General features: G+C 49.5%; 1 protein-coding gene across 2 annotated transcripts in view; it reads right to left on the minus strand.

Annotated features, from left to right (window-relative positions):
- Nucleotides 1-24,992, minus strand: part of EDA (ectodysplasin A) — a 65,467-nt gene that overhangs the window by 12,598 nt on the left and 27,877 nt on the right. For both annotated transcript variants that reach the window (XM_017819352.1, XM_017819351.1), the window contains exon 2: nucleotides 14,044-14,149. In XM_017819352.1, coding sequence (XP_017674841.1) covers nucleotides 14,044-14,149 — 106 coding nt within the window. The remainder of the gene's footprint in view (nucleotides 1-14,043; nucleotides 14,150-24,992) is intronic.

Below are 24,992 nucleotides of genomic sequence, written 5' to 3' on the forward strand. Positions count from 1 at the left end.
CACTAATCCTGCCTTCTTCCAACCCCCTTTCCACATGCTGTCTGCATACCTTTGAGGTCAAACCAGACCCCAGACCCAGGGAAGACCATTCCCCTTCTACATTTCCTGTCTTTCAGCTGAAATTAAATCTACATTTAAACTCTAATTCCTCCCTGAAGGAGCTGTCAGCTCTGTTCACTCCCTTGTTTTAGCTTTGCCAGAGGGAGGGAAGTGGACCAGAACTGTTAATACAGAAGAGGACTGGGATAGCAGAGAGGACAGGCTGGATGGCTTTGAAGGATAATAAGCATGGAATGAGGTTCAGTCATACCAAATATATAGTCCTATAAAATATATATACATGGGAAATAATAAACTGCTCTGCTGGATCATGGAGCTCCTCAGGACAACACCTGCACATGCTCAGTTGCTGTCACTCAGCCAGGCAAGGCAGAAATACAATCCTAGAATGGGAACACCTCTGAAAGACAAGGGGAAATCCTGCTGCCCCTCAGGGAGCGGGTTTGAAAATCCTGGGAGCAACACAGCAAACCCTGATCATCTAATGCAGAAAGGTGAACTGAAATGAGAAGAGTTTCACAGAAGGGCTCCTGGGATGGTCAAGAAGTGGTCAAGCGAGCCATCAAAGCTGGGAAAGGGTGGAAGCACCGCTGGGAAAGGCTCTGGTGATGGGCACAGAGGGAGAAGACCTGTCAGGGCTTCAAGGCACGTCCTCACACGTGTGAACTGCTCTCCAAGACCATCCAGTTGGAAATGAGAAGGCTCCTGAGAAGGAGCACAGGCTTGGAGGGGATCTTCTGTCTCAGAGCAAGAAGTCACTGAAGTGACCTGGTGTCACTGGTCACTGCTGAAATGTCTCTCCAAAGCTTATCAGTCCCTCTGGGAGGTTATTTTTGCCCAACTACTGAAGCTCTGGGGCAGGCTATGGTCTGACTTGAAATGTTTAAAAGCTACCTGATCTCCTCCTAACATTTATATTCCCTTTCCTTGGATTTCCTGTGGGAAAAGCCTCTGACTCCTGCTGCAGTAACTCAGGTCAGCTCCATCCTCTGCCAGCTGAGTTCTCCATCCCAGGATGGGATTTCCCCAGCCAAGGTGAGAGCAGGAATGCTGCACACTGGGCTTTGGAGACCCTGGCTTTGAGCAGCATCCCAGAGCTGGACTTCTCCAAAAGCTTATTTTCCACACGTGTTGGGAAATAAAAGGGAAGGATAACACAAAAGGAGGGAATAGCAAGCCAGCAAGAGTGGTAAACTTTGAGGGAAAGGTACAAGCAGGAAAGGACAACTTTATATGATGACAAAACCCCAACCCAAACAGAAGAGCCCCCCTGGAATCCCGCAGAGCCACCACAAGTGGAAGGCTCCAAACAATTCCAAATCACTTCTAGCAGAAGCACAGTGGGTTCAGACACAGACTTCTCACTTTGAGCTGAAGAAAACATTTGCAAGAGATGAGTTTTTGGTGCACAAACCCACAGCTGTGGCCCAGCAAGCAGCAGAAGACATCTAACCATGCTTGAGGGAGCAGGTTCCAGCCCCAGCAGCCCTACCATCTGCTGGACCACTTCCAAGGGCTTCAGAAAAAAAAACCAGATGGTGATGCAACTCAAGGATATTACATGTGACATGTTTTCTCTTATAAAGATTAATAGGGTTTACTCTCCCCCCCCCCTGATTTCTCTTTCCTCACGCTACACACTGCTATGATTTACTATAAATACAGAAATATCCCAAACTTCTTTAGGACATATGCTGATATAAATAGGATATTAAAAAAAACCCTGCATTCCCTTATTAGCTGTGTGTGTGTGGATTAACAAGAAATAGTTCAAATTCCTGCAAAACAGTTCAAACTGGTTTTACTGATGGGAACAGATCTTTGTAATTACACTTATTTTATATAAAACCTATAAAAGGGTGACTATTATAGAAATCAGTCAAACAAAGGACATACCTACAGAGGCTGCTGAATGTGCTTGAATTCCCAGTTGCCAAGAGCAGGATGAAGTCATGCAGTGCCACAACCATGTTTTAGCTGCATCATTCGGTTTAGAACAGACACCAATTGATGTTTTCAAGGTGTTCTTCCAGTTTGGAGAAGGTATGGAGCTGCAACCACCATTTTTAGGTGTCCATCCATCCTTTGCAGGCTGTGCCAACCTGTTTTCAGAGTTCACTGCTGCCCCCTGGGATTATTAAGGTGTCCCTTGTCTATTTTCCTGGCACTAAGTTATTATGGAATAATCACCAATCTTCTTATTTAAGCACCAGACTGGTCTGGGGTATATGTAAGACCAGATAACTCAAGTGAGCCATCCCTGTTTCCATTACTGTTCTGCCCTGAGAGATGAGAGGGTGGAGGTACTGAGAAATTATTTTCATCCCAGGTTACAAACACAGTCAGAGACAAAATCCTGGTGATTACTGAGATGTCAGCATCACCCAGAACTGTCACATCACTTCTCAGTCCTTCATAAAATACACATAAAATTGTTAAGTCATAGAGTCACAGAATGTTTTGGGTTGGAAGGGACCTTAAAGCTCATCCAGTCCCACCCCCTGCCATGGGCAGGGACACCTCCCACTATCCCAGGTTGCTCCAAGCCCCATCCAACCTGGACACTTCCAGGGATGGGGCAGCCACAGCTTCTCTGGGCAACCTGTGCCAGGGCCTCCCCACCCTCACAGGGAAGGATTTCTTCCATATATTGAACCTAAATCTCCCCCCGTTCAGTTCGAACCCATTACTCCTTGTCCCACCACTCCAGTTCCTGATGAAGAGTCTCTCTCTGGCTTCTCTGCAGCCTCTTCAGATACTGGAAGCAGGTGGAGTTCCCATCCCTGGAATGACTGGATGTGGCACTCAGTGCTCTGGGCTGGGGGACAGGGTGGGGAAGGGGCACAGGGTGGACTCCATGATCTTGGAGGTCTTTTCCAACCTCAGTGATCCTGTGATTCTATAAATCCTGCCCATCAACCAACCCCTCTATCCCTATTTGACCAATACTAAGGTGGAAAGAGAAGTTACCTGAGATTTCAAGTGATGACAAACCTCCTGCTGACGTGGATGTAAATTGTCCCAATGAGTAAGATCAAAACCCTCCACTTGGTCAAACCTCCAAAATTCAGTTGTTTCCTTCACAGCAGCAGTGCAGTGACATTCACTTCATTCTCATGGGTAGGAGATATGTAAAGCTTTTCAAATATTTTTAAGCATGGCCTTATTAATGCCAGATTACAGTGGAGTTGGGGAGAGAGGGATGTCAGCTCCCAACACATGCTTAATCTAGAACATGTGCTTTGGGGGAGGTTTGGAACCAATATGTTTTCAACATTTTCAGGAAATTTGGTGTATCCAGATGAAAGCTTCTTGGACCCTACTGAACTATCAGTCAGTGATACAAACACTGGAACAAGAGGAATTTTTTCTCTTTCCCTGAAAAAGAAAGTGCTGCTTCACCAACTCCAGGCAGAAAGGTAACAGGTCTTGAAGAGCAGCTTTGGCATTATTACTCCAGAATATTTAGAAAAGATGATAAATTATAGATCAAGGAAAATATCCCAGAAGTAAAACATATCCTGTGCTACTCCAAACTCCTGGTGTGCCTTGCCAGAGTGGTTTTTTGAGGGGTGGGATAAGGAAGGGAGGTCTTCTGCTAAGTGTGGAGGGAAGATGCTGCCCATACTGTCAGGTTGGACCCGAATCAGGGATGTGATGCTCCAGTACAAGGCTAGAACTAATTTCAACAAATCTGAATATAGGGAATACATTCTGTAAGAAAACAGAGGGAACTCATTGTAGAAAGCAGGGGAAGGATGAAACAGCACTGCCTGATGTGTTCCTGTGTAGGGCAGAGCCCAGGGCCATTCAGCTTCCCTCGACCACCACTGCTGCTTCTCTCTCTCTGCTTTTGTTTCAATCTTGTTTCAAAACTCTTGGAAATTTGTATGTGAAAAGGCCTTAACGGTCTGTTTCTGGATACATCCAACACTGAGAAGCTCCACAGCAGCACCCTATAAACCAGCACCCCATAAACCAGCACTCCCTCCTCGTCCTTCCTCCCGCAGCAGTTCCCAGCATGGCCCCCCAGGGACATCCCTCCCTGCTGCTCCACCTGCACAGCACAGACACAGCCCAAAACTTCAGCAGCCTTTGCTCAGTGGTTGCCCCATCCCACTCCGGAGTTACAGGCTGCTGAGTCCCCAAAAATGGCTCAGAGCCAACTCATGGCTGACAGTTCTGATTCCCCACCCCTGTGCCGGACTGAGCTGCCCCACACCCAAAGCCAGGCTCCCAAAGCCAGTCTCCTCCAGCCTGGGAGATCAAGGAGAGTTTGCAGCTCATTCTGGGCTCTCCAGAGGCACTCCCTTGGCTACATCCACTTTTTGAGACAATTCTTCAGCTCTTTGATGGACTTTTCCCACGTCTCCAGGGGAATTGTCCCACACTGAGGTCACTTCTGGGGCTGCTTGGCCAAAGGGTGTGAGCAGAGCTTGTGCACCGACACCAAGGGCTGAGAATCACTTCTCTTGTGGTGGCTTTGGTATAAGAGTGGCCTTGTGCTGCCTCCCTGCTCCCCTCCTTGCATTCCACCAAAGGACAAGCCTCCATCCATGTGTCATGCAGATGAGCAGACGCTGCTCCAGGAGCTCCATGGATCAGTAGCCTGCTCCCTCCCTATTCCTCTGATCCCGTACACCAGACCCCAGTTCAAGCTCATCGGTCTGAAAACACACGGAGAGAAGGCACAGCTCATCCCAAGCCATCCCTGGAGCCCCTGGAGCGACATGAGATGCCAGAGAGCCACAATCTCTCCTCTCAAGCAGCTTCAGATGACACAAGATATTCATCACGGAACAGGGTTTTTTTTTGTTGTTGCTGTTGTTGTTGAGAAAAGTTTTTTTTCTCCTGCCAATACTCAGAGACTTTTGCCTGCCTTGACACAACCCAGACTCTTCAGGGAATAACCTGGTCAAGCTGTTAAGGATAGTTGAAAACAAATAAACAGAGATAATGCCAACAGTGACAGCAGGTTGGGATGTAGTTTATCCTGATTTTTACACATATTCAAGGGAAAAAAATCTGCTTACTGCAGTTCAAGATGATCAGAACTGAAGTGTAAGAGACAGACCTAAGGGACCATCAGTCTTCAACCTGCTCCAGGTAAAGGTGCCATGTTAAGCAACCCCCCAGCTGGAAAGGACAGAAGGAGGATGAATGTAGCTGCTCTCATGCATTCAACAGGTTTTTCCATCTTAAAAAGGATGATGGGACTCAAAGGTCATCAGGTGCTGTCTGAAGGGAGGTGCTGGGGCACGTGGAGACCCACCAGCCCTGGGTGTCTCCTAAGGAATGAGGAAAAAAAATAGGTGCAGGATTGTAGAAGAACCAGGCTGGAACAGAAATTGTCCTATAGAGGTCTGTCACCTCTGCTGTTGTCACCTCTGTCACAGTGCTGGTCCTGTTTAGGGGAAGAGGGCTGGATCCAGTCACTCCAGTTCCTCAACTCTGTTTCTCCAACATCCAGAGCTCTGCTGAAAATCCTTCCTTGCTGCTTTCTTGGGTAAGGCTGAGGTGACCTTACTCACTGCAATGGGAATCACTATAGCACACAAAGAACAACCAAGCTGATTCATCTCCTCCACCCCATCCAGATCCACCCTGGGATCGGTGGCAAGGCACCAGGACAACCTGCTGGTACCATGAAGGCTCTAAAAAACCATCTCCAGTCTCTGCTGAGTAGGTGCAAGGACACCACAGCACAACTGTGGTCACGAGCAAAGACAAAATCCTGCTCCCAATTAACTACAGAGCCACTGTTGCTGGCAAACTAACACTGCACTGCCTCCTCAAAAACACAAAAAGCCAATCAAACATAAATCCCCACCCTTCTCAACTCGCTCCCACATAATCAGTCCCAGCCAAGTTCCTGGGGTTCACACCAGAACCTGTGGCCTTCATATTTCATTTTCCACACTCTCGTTGGCTATGGAAGGAGATGATGTGCCTTTTGTTTCCCTTCAGGCGTTTAGGTTGGATTCCAAGCACTGGGTCCTTCAACAGAGCTGACAAACAACAGCACTATCTCAAGGCTTTTTTTGGCTCTGGCTGGACTCACAAGGCTGATTTTCTATACACCACTGCACCCTATTGCTTACTTTATCAATCCCACATATTTGAACCCAACAATTTAAAGCGTGGTATTACAGCTGTGTTTTTATTTTGTTTGTTTTATTCGGTTGTTGCTTAACACAAAACACTCTGACATTTTTAGTCACATCCCACTAAGATAAACAACTAACATATGTCATGAATTCCAGCAGAAATGATTCCCAAGTGGTGCTGCAGCAAGGTTTTAACCCGGCCTACGAGAGGCTCTCCCAAATTGTTTGCTGGATGCTTGAAACGCGCCCTTCCCACCACGGGTATCCATAAGGAATCGAGGGCAGGTGGGAGGAAATCTCTTGGACTGCCTCATCCCTGCAGAACTTGACATGTTTTTCCTCCTTCCCATACGTAATTCTGCCTAATTGGATGGAAAACCTCTGTAGTGTTGAGCAGCTGCCTGGGAACTGATGGTTTAATTACACGGAACAGCGTGGAATTTATATCCAAGGATCTGTCTCTGTGCACCCACATGCACTCCTGTGTGGATGAGTCTGAAAAGGGGGGAAAAGGAGGAGAAAGAAGGAAATCCAAGAGAGACCCCACCACTCTTGGGAAGACTGGATGAATTTGAAAAGGGGGAGAAAGAAGAGGAAAAAAAAAGGGGGAAAAAGGGGGAAACCCAAGAGAGACCGCACCACTCTTGGGAAGATTGGATTAATTAGAAAAGGGGGAAAAAGAAGGGGAAAAAAGAGGGAGAAAAAGGAGGAGAAAGAAGGAAACCCAAGAGAGACCCCACCACTCTTGGGAAGACTAGATGAATTTGAAAAGGGAGAGAAAGAAGAGGAAAAAAAAGGGGGGGAAAGGGGAAAAAAAAAAGGAAACCCAAGAGAGACCCCACCACTTTTGGAAAGGTTGAATGAATTTGAAAAGGGGAAGAAAGAAGGGGAAAAAAGAGGGAGAAAAAGGAGGAAAAAAGAAGGAAACCCAAGAGAGACCCCACCACTCTTGGGAAGACTGGACGAATTTGAAAAGAGGGAGAAAGAAGAGGAAAAAGAAGAGAAAAAAGGAGTGAGAAAAAGGAGAGGGGAAAAATGAGAAGGAAAAGGGGGAACAAGGGGGGGAAAGGGGAAGCCCAAGAGAGATGCCCCCCCACACTCATAGAAAGATTGGATGAATTTTAAAAGAGGGAGAAAGAAGAGACAAAAAGGGGGAGAAAAGGCAGGGAAAAAGGAAACCCAAGAGAGGCCCCACCACTGTTGGGAAGCCCAAGTGAATTCCCTGCAGCAGCTGGGACATGGGGAAGCATGACCTGGCTCAGCCAACTCCTGTATTTGTCCATCCAAACCCATGAAGGGACTGCCCCAAACCCTGCTCGTGGGAGCAGGGTCAGACACGGCTCCAACAGTGCCTCCATAGATCAAGGCCAACAAAGCCCTCCTGAAAACAGGCAGCCCCACACCTCATTCATCCAGTCCAAACCCCTGCCCAGGCAGGGTCACCTGGAGCAGGTGACACAGGGACACATCCAGGTGGGATTGGGATATCTCCAGAGAGGGAGACTCCACACCCTCCCTGAGCAGCTGTTCCAGGGCTCTGCCACCCTCCATGGAAAGAAGTTCTTCCTCACGTTGAGGTGGAACTTGTGGTGGTTTAGTTTATGGCCCCTGCTCCTTATCCTGTCGCTGGGCACAACTGAACACAGCCTGGCCCCCTCCTCTGACAGCCCTTGGAGATACCCGCGTGGATCAGTGACATCCCCTCTCAGTCCTGCCCCCAGAGAAACAAGCTTATTCAGCCCAAAACCTGCAGGAGGAGGCTTCCTGCAGTCGCTGGGGCAGGATCCCAGTGGGAGCTGCCACGCTTGCCTGCTGGGAAGGTGGATGTGATCCAGCTCTGCACCAGCTCCTCGGCTCAGAGCCACTGGACGGGCTTGGAGCATGTGCTGAGCAACTCGTGCCTGCCCACAGAGCCCTCCCTGGATGTGGCCAGAGCTGGTTTATGCACAGAAACCCCAGCTCAGCTGCACGTGCCCCAGCAAACAGACAGTGGAGCCTCTGAGGCTTCGGGCAGGGCTCAGCAGCACCGGAGGAGCTGAGCCCTCGCAGCGCTCGGTGCGCGGCTCCCGCGGCTCAGCTGCAGCCACATTCCTGCCCCGCCGGAACATCTGCTCCCCTCTCGTTAGCCCCGGCCCTGTTTTGTAACACAAGAAACTATCTGAGATTCCTGAAGTTCAGTGTTTGACCCGAGGCGTTCCGAAAAGCCCCGGTTTTCAGAAGTGGAATTCAGACGGAATCACCAGTCACTTCTAATAACGCCGGGCCCTGTGCGACGCGCAGCTGCGGGAAGGGCTGAGGAGTTCACTTCAAGTTTCAGCACAGCCTGTGGGAGCACCCAGGATCCACATCAGGACAGCTCTGCGTCCACCCACAAGTGCAGTCAGTGCAACTGTCTGAAAATGCCACCGAGGGGACACTGAGCAGAGAACTCCTTCTCGTCTCAAGCCTCCTGAATATCCCCAGCAACTCAAACTCTTCCAGTGGCCACCCCGCCGCCTTATCTGAACCAGACAGGAGGTACCAGGGAAGGACAAACACCCCCCCCCGAAGGAGCTCCACGGATGGAACAAATCAGCAGCACCTCATCACAGCCTCACAAACATCCAAATAATGAAGCAGGGTTTCTTCTGGAACAATCCAGATCCCAACTGGAAGGGCTAGAGGAGAGGCCAGGAGGCAAACGGAGGTTGCAGATGGGTCAGAACACACTGATCACTGTGAACCCTGTGAGCCAGGACAATTCCTCATCCCAGCCACCATGCAATTGGACTTGTACCTCTCCCAGCAAGTTAATTGCTTTTTATATTTAACATCCAACTGGGACAGCAACATAGCAGAGGTCAGTGAGGAATTCTGGACTCCAGCAGTTCACAGAATCATGGAATGGTTTGGGTGGGAAGAGACCTTAAAGATCATCCAGTTCCACCCTCTGCCAGGGGCAGGGGCATCTTCCACTACACCAGGTTCCTCCAAGCCCTGTCCAACCTGTCCTTGGACACTTCCAGGGATGGGGCAGCCACAGCTTCTCTGGGAATTTGTGCAAGTGCTGTCACAGTGCTGGAACCAGCACCTAAACATCGCTCTGGGATTTAAGGTACAAGACCTTATACAAATCCCTGTTATCATAAGCCTGGGAATAACATGTGGATAAGGCTCTGTAAATAAACTGCAGCCTTAGTTTTATCACAGTAGTAACAAATACTGACAGCAACGTCCCAGGAAAGGGATGAAGATCATCCCCAAGGACTCAGACATCATCAGAATTCCCCCCTTTCTCCCACTCAGGGGGAAATCACAGGGAAGTTCTGGGGGAGATCAGTCAGAGCGAGCACTCCGTGGTGAGCCTTCCTTTTGGGAGCGTCTCCCGCGCTCCAGGATCCAGGAAATGTTCTGTATTTACTGCGTGCTCATCACCATGGTTTCGCAGCACAATGAGGCTCTATCGCCCTGCATCCATCTGCGTTTCTGGGAATGCCGGGGCTCTGGGAATTGCACGGGGCCGACACAAAGGCACCGATTGTTCTGGAGGCAGAGGGACGAACCTGCCCTTTCCACAGGAGAGGAAGCCAGCAGGAAAAGTCGCTATTGTGATCTGGATATCAAAAAAATAAGGGGGAAAAAAAAGTCCCATTGCATGGTGGGCGCTGCCAGGTTGGGAAGGGGGATGGCTGGGACATGGCACCTGCAGGATCGGGGCAGTCCAGTAGGAGCCAGGCACCTCCAGCCAGGCTCAGGAATCAACTACCTGCTAAACCATCCAAAAGCCATCCTAAAAGCCAGGCTGACATCAGCTACCTGCTAAACCACCCAAAAAACATACAAAAATTAACCTAAAACCACCCTTAAACCATCCTAAAATCACCCTAAAACCACCCTAAAAAGCAAGGCTCTGGCATCAGCTACCTGCTATCCAAAAAGCATCCCAAGACCACCCAAAGATCATCCTAAAACCATCCTAAACCTGCCCTAAAACAACCAAGTGACTCCTAAGAGGGTGAAACTCTGGACCCAGTAGGTGGTGCCTCACTTTCAAAGCTCCAGGTAGAAGCAGGGATTGGGAGGAGGTTCTCCTCCCCCAGAATTTATTTTTCCTTTCAACCAAAAGCCTTTTGCAGCACTGAAGCCCTCGAGTTCTCCTCCAGGATTTTCCTCAGCAGGAAGAACTGCCAAAGTAGTAGGAACCAAATTGTTGTCAGCTTAAGGACAGCCATCTGCTCAGCCTCTTCCCAGCTGCCCTGCTCCGAATCAAAGCCTGGATAACAATCCCTCATGTTTCTCACCAAGCTCAGTACGAAAAAATCTAGGAAGGGGGAAAAAAAAACCCAAACCAACAACTCCAAACCCAAAAAGCAAAAAACCCAGAAACCAGGAAAGCAGCCCGGCAGGGATCTAACTGGGAACAGAGATGAAAGTAGGAGAAAAAGAAACTATTTTTTTTGTTTAAAACAATGTTTTTTAAAGAGTCCTATTGACATCTGCTTTGTAAATGCTCTGTCATTATTTATAACCTCAAGAGCACGGAATTGTCTCTGTAGTTACAACCGTGCTACTCCCAGATTTTGGCTTGGTTAGCAAAGAGCCAGCAGCATTTTTACTGACGCTCTGGGAATTGAGATCTAACATTTCATACCCAGTTTATTTAAAAGTGGACTAATTTAACATTCTTGATCGTTCCTTTTAGCACAACTGTTGCTAATTAGCAGCTCCGGAATGATTTGTTCATCTGGGAGCAACAGCGGTTCCACAGCAGCATAAATACACCAGGGCAAAAGGGAAGGAGGGGGAGAGGGGAAAATGAAGGAGAGGCGTTGGAGAGAGTCAGGTTTTAGGGAACTAAAGGGAATTATGTGACAGGTGGAGTTGGCAACACAGAGGAGAAAAAAACACAGTAAAAATAGAGAGAGTAAAAGGGATAATCCTGGTCTTTGAGGAGCAGGAAAAACTCGTGGCAGTTTTTAAAGCTGAACAAATGTTGGGTTTGATGCCACGGACAGGAAAGTGGCTTAAAGATGATGATCCCCGGACTGGGACAGGCATCAGCCCCCAGCAATGCCCCACAGTGTCCCAAGGCTGGACGGACAGATGGACAGTGGGGTGGGAGCCAGGCCGGCACCTCGGCCAGGACACGACCCCGGCTGCTCTAACTGGCTCCAGGGCACCGTGTGTGGGGGACACAAACCAAAATGAAGCAAACACCATCATAAAACATGTCAGGCGGGTCAGAGGGCTGAAACCAGAGTCCTTGAAGGAGGAGCCCCTGGAATACCGGAGTCATGTTTGGGAGCGACAGGATCCAACCGATGGCTTTGCACTGTCTCACACAATTTTTCTTGGGTTTTTTAACAAAGAGGCACCAAAGCAGCTTTGCTGCTCGTGGCCTCCCATGTTCCATCCCTGTGGCTCTGTGCTCTGGGCACAGCCATCACTCTCCTCTGCCCATATGGAACCAGCTCTGCCCTGTCCCAAACCCTCCTTTTTCACAGCAGAAGACTTGAAAGCAAATTCTCCTACAGAAAAAGCTTTTAGGGGAGAAACCAGGTTATTTCTGATGTTCATAAATCATCAAAGGCAGCCTGTTGTGGGTACCAAGATGAGCAGGACTGGAAGAGCCGGGAAGGGGATGGAGCAACCTCCCTCCAACCATGGCTTACAAGCTTGGATCACTTTGGTCTTTCACTGCACGTGTGAAAGGACTTGAAAGTTCATAAAATTAATTCCAGACAAATATTAGCGAGGCCTCAAGTGGAAAGCACATCTCCTTCCTTCTGGGAATTTATAGTTCATCCACTTTAATCTTCTGGAGGCTCTTTGGAGATCAAAGATTTGATCGACTTTCCCTTTGCAAAACTCACGGAGAAAACGGTGTTATCAGTGCCGTGACATGACTTTATTTATTAGTGTAATGATTCATTGCCCTGCTCCAACACCAAGATTCCTTCACGTAGGTCTAAAACAAACAGCACAAGTTCCCCAAGGACAGGCTCTGCTTGTTTATTGATTTCACGGTTGTTGCAAGGTCACTCCCTACCCTGACAGCTCTCACTTGTTAAGTGCAGCTCTACCCAATAAAACCACCAGGGACAAACACGAGGCAACCAGTTGCCAAAGCCATGAGGAACACGACCTGTCCCTCTGGCAGTTTTCCCATGTCTAGCAGCTATGGGGTCAAAATCCCTAATTTACAAAAAGATACAGATAAGAATCCCAGAATCACTGAGGTTGGAAAAGCCTTCCAAGATCATCAAATCCACCCTGTGCCCAACCCCCACCTTGTCCCCCAGCCCAGAGCACTGAGTGCCATGTCCAGTCCTTCCTTGGACACCTCCAGGGGTGGGGACTCCACCACCTCCCTGGGCAGCCCCTTCCAATGCCTGACAGCCCTTGCCATGAGGAAATTCCTCCTGATCTCCAGCCTGGCCCTCCCCTGCCACAGCTTGAGGCCGTTCCCTCTCCTCCTGTCCCTTGTTCCCTGGGAGCAGAGCCCGACCCCCCCCTCCTGTCAGGGAGTTGCAGAGAGCAAGAAGGTCCCCCCTGAGCCTCCTTTTCTCCAGGCTGAGCCCCCCCAGCTCCCTCAGCTGCTTCTGCTGCTCCAAACCCTTCCCCAGCTCCGTTCCCTTCCCTGGACTGGATAAGTGGTGGAAGTGCCCTGCATTTCTGGAGTGACTCAACTATGAGCATCCAGAGAACGTAAAGGAAATCTGGGAAAGGAATGCCAGTCATAAGAGGACGACACATTTCCAACCAAGCACAAGGATGATGAGCAAAGCCCTCGTCAGACACCGACTTTCAGCATCTCCCTCTCCCCTGCAGCGTTTCTCTGCACATCTGGCAGTGCAGAGGCAGCCTGAGGGACGAGGCTGATCCCTCCCAACATCTGCCGGCAGCGCTCCATCGGCACCGCTCGCATCCAGGGGGAACTTGCTACCGACACAAGCGGCTGGTGAAGACACTGGGACAGATTTCAAGGAGCCGCTGGAAAAGGACCCGGATCCTGCCTGAGCCATGTGAGCACCAGAGCGACACCAGCCCCAGAGATGATGGACCACACGGAGCTGGAATCACTCAGGGAGTCTGTACCAAATGCATCATACTTGTCAGCGTTCCGGGGAAGAGGAATCCAGGGAGTTTCACCAAGCTTTTTCTTGGAGCAGAGCCACAGGGAAATGCTTTTCCACTGTGAAATCGCAAAGGTTTCAGGGGAGATGGGAAACTCATGGAGCTGGACAGGAAAACTAACGACAGCCAAGAGGATTATAACATAGTCAGGCCTCGGGCTTAGCAGGCACCCAGCCACACACAGACCACTGCTGCAGCATTCCCCTCCCCACTGTCCCTGGCATCCAGTCCTTTCTCCTCTCCATATAAAAGGGCACCTGTGCTTTCCTGCAGTTGGCAACCACAGGAGCTCTTCCGGGAGGAAATGCTCATGTCTTAGGGTTATGACAATCACAAAAATACAGAATGGGAAATTAAATCCCTCACACTGAAATCAGGTACCTTTCCACTCTTCTAATCCAACTCTGACTTCCCTTCACACGGGCTTTCAACCCACCTGAGACTCCACTGCATTGCAAAACCCCCTTAGAGCAGTTACCATTTCATGATCCAGATGTTCCCAGCTGTTTGTTGGATTATGAATAGCTCCTTGATGACTTCGAGCAGAGACAGGTGTGCAGAACAACAAATAAAGGCATAAAAGTACAAATTACTGCCTAAAACGAGCACAGAGCTCGCTGTCAGAGGAGTCAAGGGTGGAATTCCTAAGCAGCATTAAATTCACACAAAATCACCTGACCTACAGTTGCAGAAATCAGAACTCCTGGAATTCCTCATCTGGAAGGGAATCAAAATCAGAGAGAAGCTGAGCAGGACTCACCGTCGGGCCCTTCGCTGCCTTTACTCCTTTTATTGCGGCGGACACGTCTCCCTTCTTCTCCAACGTGCAGCTTTTCCTCGGGGTGAAAGAAGTTCAGCAAGGCCAGCTGGAAGAGAAAGGACAAGTCCAAGCATTTTTGAAGGGCTGGTTTAGCTGAGAAGAGAGATTGGAGTCTGAACACCAAACCCATTCCATCAGGGATAGAGTGGGAGAGCCAAGGGAGATGTGAGGTGGCTGCACAGGCATGCTCAGCTCATCCCAAGCAGCTGTGTCCCCTTGGAAGCAGTGTAAGACTTAGGGAAACTCAACCTGAGGGGTATCAGCAGGGAGAATCCTTCCCTGACAAATGGGGGGGCTGCAGGACAGGGACACAAGGAGATCTATACTGGAAATAATCAAACACACTAAAGGCCGACATGATCATTTCTAATTATTCTCTGCAAAACTGGCTCAATCCTGGAGCTCTTTCACCAGCATTACTCACTGCCAGTAAGTTTTTCCTCTCCGAAGCTCTCTTCTGCAAGCCTTATTAGCTACTGAGATTCAAAGGTCTTCAGGGACCTTTAAATCCAACCCAATATGCCACATAAATTAACACTTTAAACCTAGAGCAACAACATTTATAACACAAGCTTTTCCAAGAGGCAAAACTTTTATGTAGTGACCTCTTATTCAGGAAAAAATTGCTGGTGCCTTTAAAACTCTTTCACAGGCTTTAAATCAACATCCCAACCCAGAAATTGTAATTTGGGCTAAGAAACCAGTCTCCCAGCTACCCCCGGGCATGGCAGCTCATCACCAGTGGCATTTTCCCCAGCTATTCCCACTTCATAAAATAAGGAATTCAAAGATTTATTGGGGACCAAACACCTTCTGTGTGTTACTGCATCCACCAGCAGCCAGGGCTGCTCCCACTAGGATGGGGTTTTCTTGATGCTGAATAAACCCAATCACAGTTATTTAAGCTGTAAAAGCACAGAAAACCCAAACACAGCTCAAGACAAGAACCAAGAGGCTTCAAAAAGCAGCCCCAAAGGTTATCAAGCACGTTATTGTTCTGAGAACAAAACCTGTGGCATCAAAAGCATCTTTGAAAGAGCAGAGGAGAATAAACACCTCCTGTGAATGGCTGGATAAGAGAGCAGCTTCTTAAGCTACAGCCCATAAAAGTCCCTATCAATGGGAATAATCACTGAAGGCCTCTTTGCTTTGACAAGCCCCGGGGCTCTCACCTCCCCTCTCCAGGCCATTCCCAAGTGATTTCCCAGGCACACACCTCTCCTTCCAACCTCAGCATCCCAGTCCTGCTTCATTCAGATTTCACACCTGCATCTTGCTTTACTCCAACAAGCTCCAGTGCAGACCCACCGACGGGATATGTTTGGAAACCCTTTGGTTTCCCACAAAGAAACCCTCAGAGCGGTCCTCAGGTTCCCAGGGTGTTTCTGTTTCACTCTGTCCATGTGCAGGCAGGTCTGCACTGCCTGCAAAATTCCTGCTTTTCTGTCGTTGCAATGATTCAGCCGTTGTGGCTGAAAGGGCCCCGGAACACTGCGGGATGACCTGGGATCAGCTCCCAAATGCCTCACTACGTGCACCATCAGACTTTTAAACATCTCCAAAAAAGCAACGATGAGAAAAATTTACCTGCCTAAGGAAGGACAATCGCAGGGTTGGATGGAGAACCGAAGGGTCTCTTTTACAGCAAGGGGTAACTGGTGAGTACAAGGGGCACAGCTCCCTGTGCCCACCTTCCCAAACCTCCCACACCCCACTGGGCTGCCCCAGGCACGGAGCACTGGAGCAGGAGGCTCCTGTGAGCACCACCAGCACCTTCCACGACACAGCAGAGCAAGGGATGAGCAAAAAAGTGAATTTTTCTTTAAACCACTTATTTAACTCAAGTTGAAACATTGCAGAACTAATGGAAGGGACAAATTGCATTATAATTCGGGTTAAGATGTCAGTGAAATGCTGTTATTGCTTGGATGCCTTACTGGAGCTTTACCAAACACGATGAAATAGAGGCACTGAAAAGGAAGCAGTGGAGAACCAGCCCGTTGGGATGTGCAGCCTCCTGCCCCCAAACCCCGTGGATCTGGCCAAGTGACACACGAGCTGCTCCCAGCACAATGCCCAAAGCTGACACTTTTCGTCCTGAGCAGATTTTGTAATGGTACAACCCCAGTGGTGTCAAAGCAAACAGGTTTCTCCCAGGAACAGGCTGTTTCTCCCAGGAACAGGCTGTTCCTCCAGGCTGAACAACCTCCGCTCTGCTGCTCTGCTCTCACCCAGGTTTTATTCTGATGTCACTCATCACTCAGAAAAACACTAAATATTGGCTAAAAGTAATCTGCCCACTAAACTCTGTGTTTCTAATAAGACTGAGTTGGAAAGAGAAATGACAGTGAGGGGCGAACGACTGAAACACACCTTTTACTTAGGAAATAAAACAATAAAGCCTGCATTTTTTATTGTGACCACACGAGCTGCTGTTTTGAGACAACTGGTACAAACCCCTGTTTCCCTGAAGAAGTGACACACCAGTACTCCACGCTCAGCCTGAGGGAATACTTCCACAGGGCTTTTAATTATGCAAACAATGGCATTTAACCTCCAGTGCCTGGCTCAGAAGGGTTCAGAGGTCCAGGCAGGGAGGGAGGGAGTGCTAAGAGTCACTGTGGGCACCAGGGACAGGGCAAAGGGTAAGGAAGCCCTTGCAGCCACCCCAGGAATGCCCCATTCAGCCCCGAGCTCCAGCACTGAGGAAGGTCAAGTCTCTCTCCCATGACTCAAGGGCTCCCTTGTTCAGGGGCTGCAGCTGTGGGAGGTGGGGGGACACTGGGGCTGCTGGCATGGCCATGAAGGGCCTGTCTGTGTCCGTCTGGGAGCGCAGCCGGCACCGCTCGGAAGGGCAGTGAGGATTTTTCCATTCATCACCCCCGGGATATTAATAATATATTGGGAAGAAATCCTTCCCTGTGAGGGTGGGGAGGCCCTGGCAGAGGTTGCCCAGAGAAGCTGTGGCTGCCCCGTCCTTGCAAGTGTCCAAGGCCAGGTTGGATGGGGCTTGGAGCAGCCTGGAAGGTGGAAGGTGTCCCTGCCCATGGCAGGGGGTGGGACTGGGTGGGCTTTAAGATCCCTTCCCACCCAAACCTCTGCATCACCCTGTGGATCATGGGGCACCCTGGCTGTGGCAACATCCCTCCTGGAAGGTCTAAAAGGAATTATTACCTCATCCATGATTTCACTGAAACTCCTCATCCTCAAAGTCACAGAGAACTGATTCTCTCAGACTCTGCACTTCCAGAGCCAGAGTATTTTTGAGGAGCCCAGCACACACAACTTCTCTCTTGGGAGCAGGTATTTTCCCTGCATGGCTCTGCCCCAGCGACAGAGAAGTCTGAACCACCCCCATTTCCCTCCTCCCCCAAATCAAAGCCCTCAAATTACCTTTAATTTTAGAAACACCGTGTAAAGCCATTACAGCTCAGTCATTCTAATCAAGAGAATCACTATAGGATGCAAAAAGGTCAAAAAACCAAGAGAGGAAAAATCCCAGGGGGAAGCCAGACCTCAAAATAACCTGTGAAACAATAGCACAGGCAAGTCTCACCGGGGGAATTGGTTCTACCTTGGTTTCTCTCACCAAAACAAAGACAAACAAAGGCATACATAGAACAGAGCTGATTTTCCCTGCAGAACCTGTGCTGGAAACGTGGGACAAAGTTGTCCTGGGATGGATGTCAAGGGAGCACTGTGGGAACTCCCAAAATATTGGAGCCTGTGGTCACTCAGAAACTCATTTGTAAGGATGGACATCCCACAATCTACACAAGAAGGAATAAAAAATTATTTATATAACCCCCCATGTTTCTTTAAGTTACCATAAAATAGGAAGCTTTCTTCAGGCTGTGAGCCCCAAATGTACCTCAGAGTTATGACTGGACACACAAACCACGAGCAGTAAGAAAACCAAGGCCTGAGTGCTGCAGTTACTCTCAAATTTCCATATTTTAGTGCATCACTCTACAAATGCCTTAAATAATGCACATCCCTCAGAAACATTTTACAGGAGTGAATCACAGGGTCACAGAATGGTTTGGGTGGGGAGGGACCTTGATGAGCATCCAGTCCCACCCCCTGCCATGGGCAGGGACACCTTCCACTAGCCCAGGTTGCTCCAAGCCCCCTCCAACCTGGCCTTGGACACTTCCAGGGATCCAGGGGTAGCCACAACTTCTCTGGGCAACCTGTGCCAGGGCCTCCCCATCCTCACAGGGAGGAATTTCTTCACAATATCCCATCTAAATCTACCCCCCTTAAGCTCAAAGCCACTCCTCCTTGTCCTGTCACTGCAAGTCCTGGTCAAAAGCCTCTCAAAGAACCACGGGACACCAAGGAAATGTATTTCCAACAGTCAACGGCTTGGAAACAAGAAAAGTGGAAAAATATAACCCAACCTATGCAATTATGCACAAAAGGTGGATTTTTTCCCTAGGTAAAGCCAAGTTGGTAGCAAGAACAAGTGTCACCTTCCTGCAGAACTGGGACAAACACTCAAACCTGCAGATGCACAAGCCCTTCTTGTTGAAAAGTGTGTTCTGGCAAAGTCTTTCAGAACATCTTCATCACTAATAAAACCTCCTAAGATCCTCTGCATCCAACAGCTTCCAATTCCTCCTGAGAAAACAAGTCCAGCCAGCTTTAGATCTCATCAAGAAACCCACACTCTGCTACAGCTCAGTGTCTTAAAGCACCCGAGGAAAAAAAAGCATGAAATCATCCCCTTGCACGATTGTTTGGGGGTATTGTTAAAGTCAAATTCCCTCTTCGTTTGCAGTTGGGGAGATCAGTAGTGTGAGGAGCCTGACAGCCAGGCCAGGCTCTGCAGCTGCATTCTTTGCAAGCAATACTGTTGTTTTTCTGGCGCTCTGAAGTTCAGCAGTCGGAGGTTGTGGTTCAGAGCAGCAGCTACTTGAATATCAGCCCCATTGTCCTCCAGAAATTTGCCTCTGGTAACACGTGGTGCAAAAAAAAATAAAAAAAAAAATCAAGTAGATAATTTATTTTCAAGCAGACTAGAAAGAAGCTCAGGGAGCAGCTTTGCTTTTATGAAAAGAAACCCCATTCAACATATTTTAAGTCTTGCTTTTGTCATCGTTCCCTGCTCCTCATAAAAATGCAAGCAGTGAAAGAGTAAACAATTCCCATTTCAACATGGTAAAACTTTGACACCATTTCTTGTCTGCAGGACAAGCCACAGCCCTGAGTGCAGAACTTGTGGAACATGATAAATACCATGGGGGAGAGGAGCACGGGGTGTGATGGAGAGAGCAGAGATTATTATACATTCTCCACTCCCCCACCTGCCTTCCTCAAAGCTGGTGTTCCCAGCCTGGCTGTGTGCACCCTTTCCATGGGTCTGGAGCAGGTTACACTCCGTAACAAACCCCTCCACCAGCTTTTTTCTGCAGGGAGCCCAAGTATGATCCTCGATGTCAAGATGCCTGCAACTATTCTGATCCCTATTGCTTCACCTCTCTCACCTCCACTCTCAACACCAGGCACACCCCTGCTCTGTCCAGCTGCTCACCCTGAAACCCGAGGTCCCAGGGGCACAAACCATCAGCTTGGAGTCAGTGTGAACGCACCACAGCTCCCCCTCGCTCCCACCTGCACACGAGGATCCTCTCCAAGGCTTTCAGACCCAACGGGGACCTCCAAAAGCTTTTTCTACCCAAAGCTATCCAATAATCCAGAGAACAGAAGCACCAGTGATGTTAAGGATCCTATCCAGGTGGGAAGTTTGGGTGGGAGGAGGGACTGACCTACAGCTCTGTGTGGGAGCTGTAGCAGCAGAGCCACCTCTGTCCCAATACACACGAGGAACTTCACGCGTGACAACCAAGGAGCCAAGTGAGTATTTGGTCACTAGAAAACAGAAATGACCCTGGTAGATGGTTCACCTCCTCGTAGGTGGAGGTGGACCAGGAATGCCATGGACCAGGAGCACTGCACCAGCTCCTGCCAGCAGGCAGGAACTCCCATCCTGGCACACCTACAGTCCTTAACATGCCACCAGCACTCCTAAGAAGAGAGTTCGAGGTGCTCTCAGCCTGCTGAGCAGCTCTGTCCCTGGGCTGAAAAGCCCCTGCACAAGGCCTGCGCAATCCCTGTTTGGAGAAGGCCAGGGAGTCACACTCCAGGTCTTCTAGGGACTGAGGTAACAACCCCTGGAGAGCAATGAAAGAGGAGGGAGCCTATTTTCCTAAGCTTTTATTGGTGTTTTAACTTCATTGCCCAGTATTTTGCAGCACAGAACACTAAATCCAACTGGCAGCTATCAGTCCCCTCATTCCACCGGGACGAACACGGGGAATTCACTGTCATTGGAGGGTGAAACACATCTTGTAAACTTCCCTTCAGAACCAAACCCTTCCCTCTCCCTTCCTCCTTGTCACACACGTCACAGACCTTTAAGTAGATCTACACCAGCAGTGCTCACCTCATGTACTGCAACTCCAATTCCAAAAAGGAATTTCCTCCTTTCCTCTAATCTAAACCTTCCCCATCTAAAACTTAGCTTCGTTCAAAAAGCAACACACCAAACATTTATATTCCCACCGCTGACCCAACTGAACACATCACTTGGTTTTTATGTTCTATCGACTCAGGGAACCTGGAGCAAAAGCAGGTAAACCCTGGCAGGGCAGAAGCAGCAGGCAGGTGGATTTGCTCTTCATGGGAGAAGGGAAGGGTATAACTCTGGAGAAGGAAGGTTCTGGAATTCCTACAGCACAGGGAGAATAACTTATGGAACCCTGAGAAAAACAGTTGCCGTCATAAATCCCCCTAGAAAATCTGTTTCAGTATAAAATGGAACCAGGTGCACAGTGCAAATCCCTGGTTCCACGCACACCACAACTTCCACTGACGTAGCAGGGGCACCTAAACAGCTAAATCTGACACCAAACCAGCATCACCTCAAGCCTGGAAGACAGTGATTTGGTTTACGAGGATGTCTGTCCAAACAGTTGTCTCAAGACACCTCTCTCTGGAGCTGCCTCTGGCTGGTGGCTCCCACAGGGACACTGGATGGAGACACAATGCCCCTGGGATGGACCAGACCTCAGCAGTGCAGCCACTCCGAGCCACGGCCGAGGCTCCCCACTCCTTCCACCTGTTGGCACTGGAGGGAGAGCTGAAACACAAGCCAGATGTGAGGAGAACAAGGTCAGAGCTGAGTTTAACACTGCATATGAAGACACCTGCAGTAAATTTTTTACTGGTAGCAGGAGTAAGAGGTTCCTGCTGCAGAGTCCGGGTCCGGCACAGCAGAGCTGCGGGAACAGAGCCCCTCGCTGGGAACACGCTGGTTAAAGCACTGAAAAGTATCAATGTCAGCGCAAGGTAAGGAACTTAAATCAGTTCCTTTTGTCTCCTAAGGAAATCAAATATAGCTGTGAACCAGTGCCAGGCAGGATCTGCTGTCTATTAGTAGGAATTCACAGTTTTTCACATTTTAATTAGCCCTTGTAGTCCTTTTCAGGCCCATTTTCAGCCAGCTGGGCTGTGTCCCCCTCCATATGGAGGTCATGGTTTCTCCTCCTGCATACCAACAGCAATTCTTTCCTTATTTTAGTATTTATATTATCCAAATATGGACACTCTTATAAAGCACAGCACACACTTGCTTTGGGAGAACCCAACCTTCAGAGACTCAATATCAACCATATTTTTTCCTTCTGCTTTCTCCATCTGCACCTTTGCTATTGCTGTCCCTGACCTGGATCTTCTCCAGTACATCCAGGACAGCATGAGGTCAACAGCAAAATCCCCCTCAAGGCCACAACTCCCTTAAAAAAAAATTCCCCAAATTAGGTGCTGCTCCAGCAAAGACCTTCAGTGCTCTGTTGCCATTTTTCAGTTCTCTGGTATTTATCCTTTTATCTACGTTCTACACAAACTCCCACAAACTCTACATCTACCTCCCACTGCTGGAGGTGGGACCAGTTGCAGCAAAGAACTAGTTTGGATTCACTCACTGAGATGATCTCTATGGGAGAAAGTTACAGGACAACATCTGTCAGACGTTGGGAATTCATGAACTTCATTCTGTCCTTGCTGTCAGGCAGCCACTCCTACCCTTTTTGTGGGAAATCTTCAGAATTTTGAAACCTTTTTGCTGTTTAGACAGATAAGGTGTTCACGGAGGTGTCCAAGGCCAGGTTGGGCAGGGCTTGGAGCACCCTGGTCTAGTGGAAGATGTCCCTGCCCATGGCAAGAGGGTGGAACTGGATGATCTTTCAAGCCCATTCCAATTCAAACCACCCTGTGATTCCCTGATTCTATGATAAAAAGTTTTATAAACATTTTTCCTTGCTCCATAACAAACCCAAGACTTCCTGTCCAAGTGTGTTTTTCCTTCCAGCACAAGGGCTTTAAAATCCTGTTTTCTCAATCTGGATGTTAAATTTGGCCTTCAGCTATGATTAATTTTTATGACATTTTATTGGAAGGAGAAAAACGGAAGGGGAGGAAACAGGAGGAAGGAATCAAGTAGCCAAATCAAACTGTATTGCCATTAAAATGAAAACAAGTCTGCTGTGAATGTAACTTCCATTAAATAATACATCCAGTACAAGGACAAACAGCCCACTAAAGTAACTGGGAAATAATCAGATTATTACCCAGGCATCCACTTGGAGGGTGAAGGTTTTAACGGCGATTCCCATTCCTGCAGGAACTCACGGAATTGTGGTGGGAGACGGCGGCTGCCTGGTTAGTTCTGTACAGGTAATCTGCTCAAATAAATTATGCTTTGTTGCTTAATTAATCAGGTCTACCGCAATTAACGTCAAGCAGCCCATGAGCTCACGCAGACGGGATTAACAGCCCCGCGAGCGCCTGTTTCGTTTTGGGGCCCAGCGACGGCAACAAGTCCCTGCAGGGCAGGGCTGGGTGTGGTGCCCTGGTGTGCCAGGGATGGTCCTTCTGTGCGGGAACTGCCCCACTCTGGATCCCACAGGGGCTCCTTGGAAGCAAATGGGACACAGCACGGGAATGGGGGCAGGAGGGAATGTCCCCCTGAGCCCCAGATCCAGGAAGCACCAAGGGGCTGCTCAGCACTTGGCTCCGGAGAAGCGGCCACCAGATAAATGCAGTGCTCACCAAAAACTGGAATTACAAAATCATGGAATGGGTTGGGTTGGAAGGGACCTTAAACCTCATCCAGATCCAACCCCTGCCATGGGCAGGGACACCTCCCACTATCCCAGGTTGCTCCAAGCCCCATCCAATGTGGCCTTGGACATTTCCAGGAGTGGGGCAGCCACAGCTTCTCTGGGCAACCTGTGCCAGTGTTTTACCACCTCATTGTAAAAATAACCCAAATTCTGCTGCTGTTTAGTCCACTCCTGGCTGGGCTTACCCTGTCTCCAGGGTAACCCTCTGGGTTCAGGAGCAGCTCTTACAGCCCTGGCACACACCAAACCACTGGCACAAGGGGAAACAACACCCACAGCACTTCACCTGTGGATCGTCTCAGAAGCAAAGCCTATGGCAGCCTGGCCCCACCTGCCAGCTGTGCCATCTCCTCACCCTTCTGAACGTGCTCTAGGTTATCTGGGCAGCTGAGGGGGCCAGAGGAGGCCCATGGGACCCCTGATGGTTCTGCAGGGGCAGTGCCCGGTGAGGTGCCATGGGACCGACCACGCGCATCGTGCTGCTCGACCCAGGGACCTCTTAACCCACAACTCTGCCTGCAGTGGAACAGCAGAAAACTGAGCTTTGAGGGATGAGCTGCACGAGAAACACCAGGATGTGCTGTAGAAACGGAAACTACGGGAAAAGAGCTGGGAGGAATTCAGGAATGTGAATTTTCCACAAGGCACTATCTCACACAGTCGGTCCCGAACACCAGCAACATGCACTTCCCCAGTCGTCTCTAGGCTGAGCTTTGGGGCTGCCAAACCCAGCTCCACTTGCTGCTGCAAGGACCAGACGGATTCCTAATGAGAACAACATTCCCTGCTCCGTCTCCACATGGCAGCAGCGCTGCTTTTAGCGCGCACAAACCGGCCCCAAACCCCACGGCCCGCGAGCAGGACCCGCAGCGGCACAGCACCGGCGAAGGGGCCGTGGGGCTGAGCAAAGGAACCCCGTGATGCTTTCAGCAAACCAACCTCAACCACAGCACCGAGAGCCACCGCAGCACCAGCACAGGAGGCAGAGGTGGCAGCTTGTGCAGGCCAAGCCTTTCTGCTCCGGGCTTTGAAGTGCTGAACCCGACTCTCGCTCGTCTTCAAACGGCAGCAGAGGCTGCAGAGGAGCAGCCGGCACAGCAGCTCCCACGGCGCGGGCCGGGGCCGTCGGACCAGCCAGATGTTTCCATCCCCAGAGCCAGCCCAGATGCTGCACAGCTGCCTCACGTCGGGCTGTGTCAGCTCTGGTGCGAGAGCAGCGCCCGCTCAAGCTCCCTCATCACATGTTCTTACTTTCTGACGCCCAAAGAAAAAAGCTTTTGTACAGTTTGACTTGTTTGTTGAGAGGAGTTTAAGTATTTAAGTAGTATTTTAAGCGGGTGGATAATGCTCGTGCCTCTGCAGCAGCTGCTTCTCCGATGTATGGACAAACCGAGGCACTGGCAGACTAAAAGAACTGGAAGGTTAAAAAAAAAGGAGTCAGGAAAAAAATTTCTGCACAGTTCTTAAAATGAGGACTAAGCTGGCTGGGGCTACTGGAGTTGCCCAGCAGCTTTTGACCCAATTCCAGCAGCAGAGGGCAGGGAACTTGCCACCACAGAATCCCAGAATGGTTTGGGTTGGAAGGGACCTTAAAGCCCACCCAGTTCCACCCCTGCCATGGGCAGGGACACCTTCCACTAGCCCAGGTTGCTCCAACCTGGCCTTGGACACTTCCAGGGATGGGGCAGCCGCAGCTTCTCT

This window comes from Lepidothrix coronata, unplaced genomic scaffold, assembly GCF_001604755.1.
Source record: "Lepidothrix coronata isolate B3197 unplaced genomic scaffold, Lepidothrix_coronata-1.0 Scaffold73, whole genome shotgun sequence".
NCBI classification, from domain to species: Eukaryota; Metazoa; Chordata; class Aves; order Passeriformes; family Pipridae; genus Lepidothrix; species Lepidothrix coronata.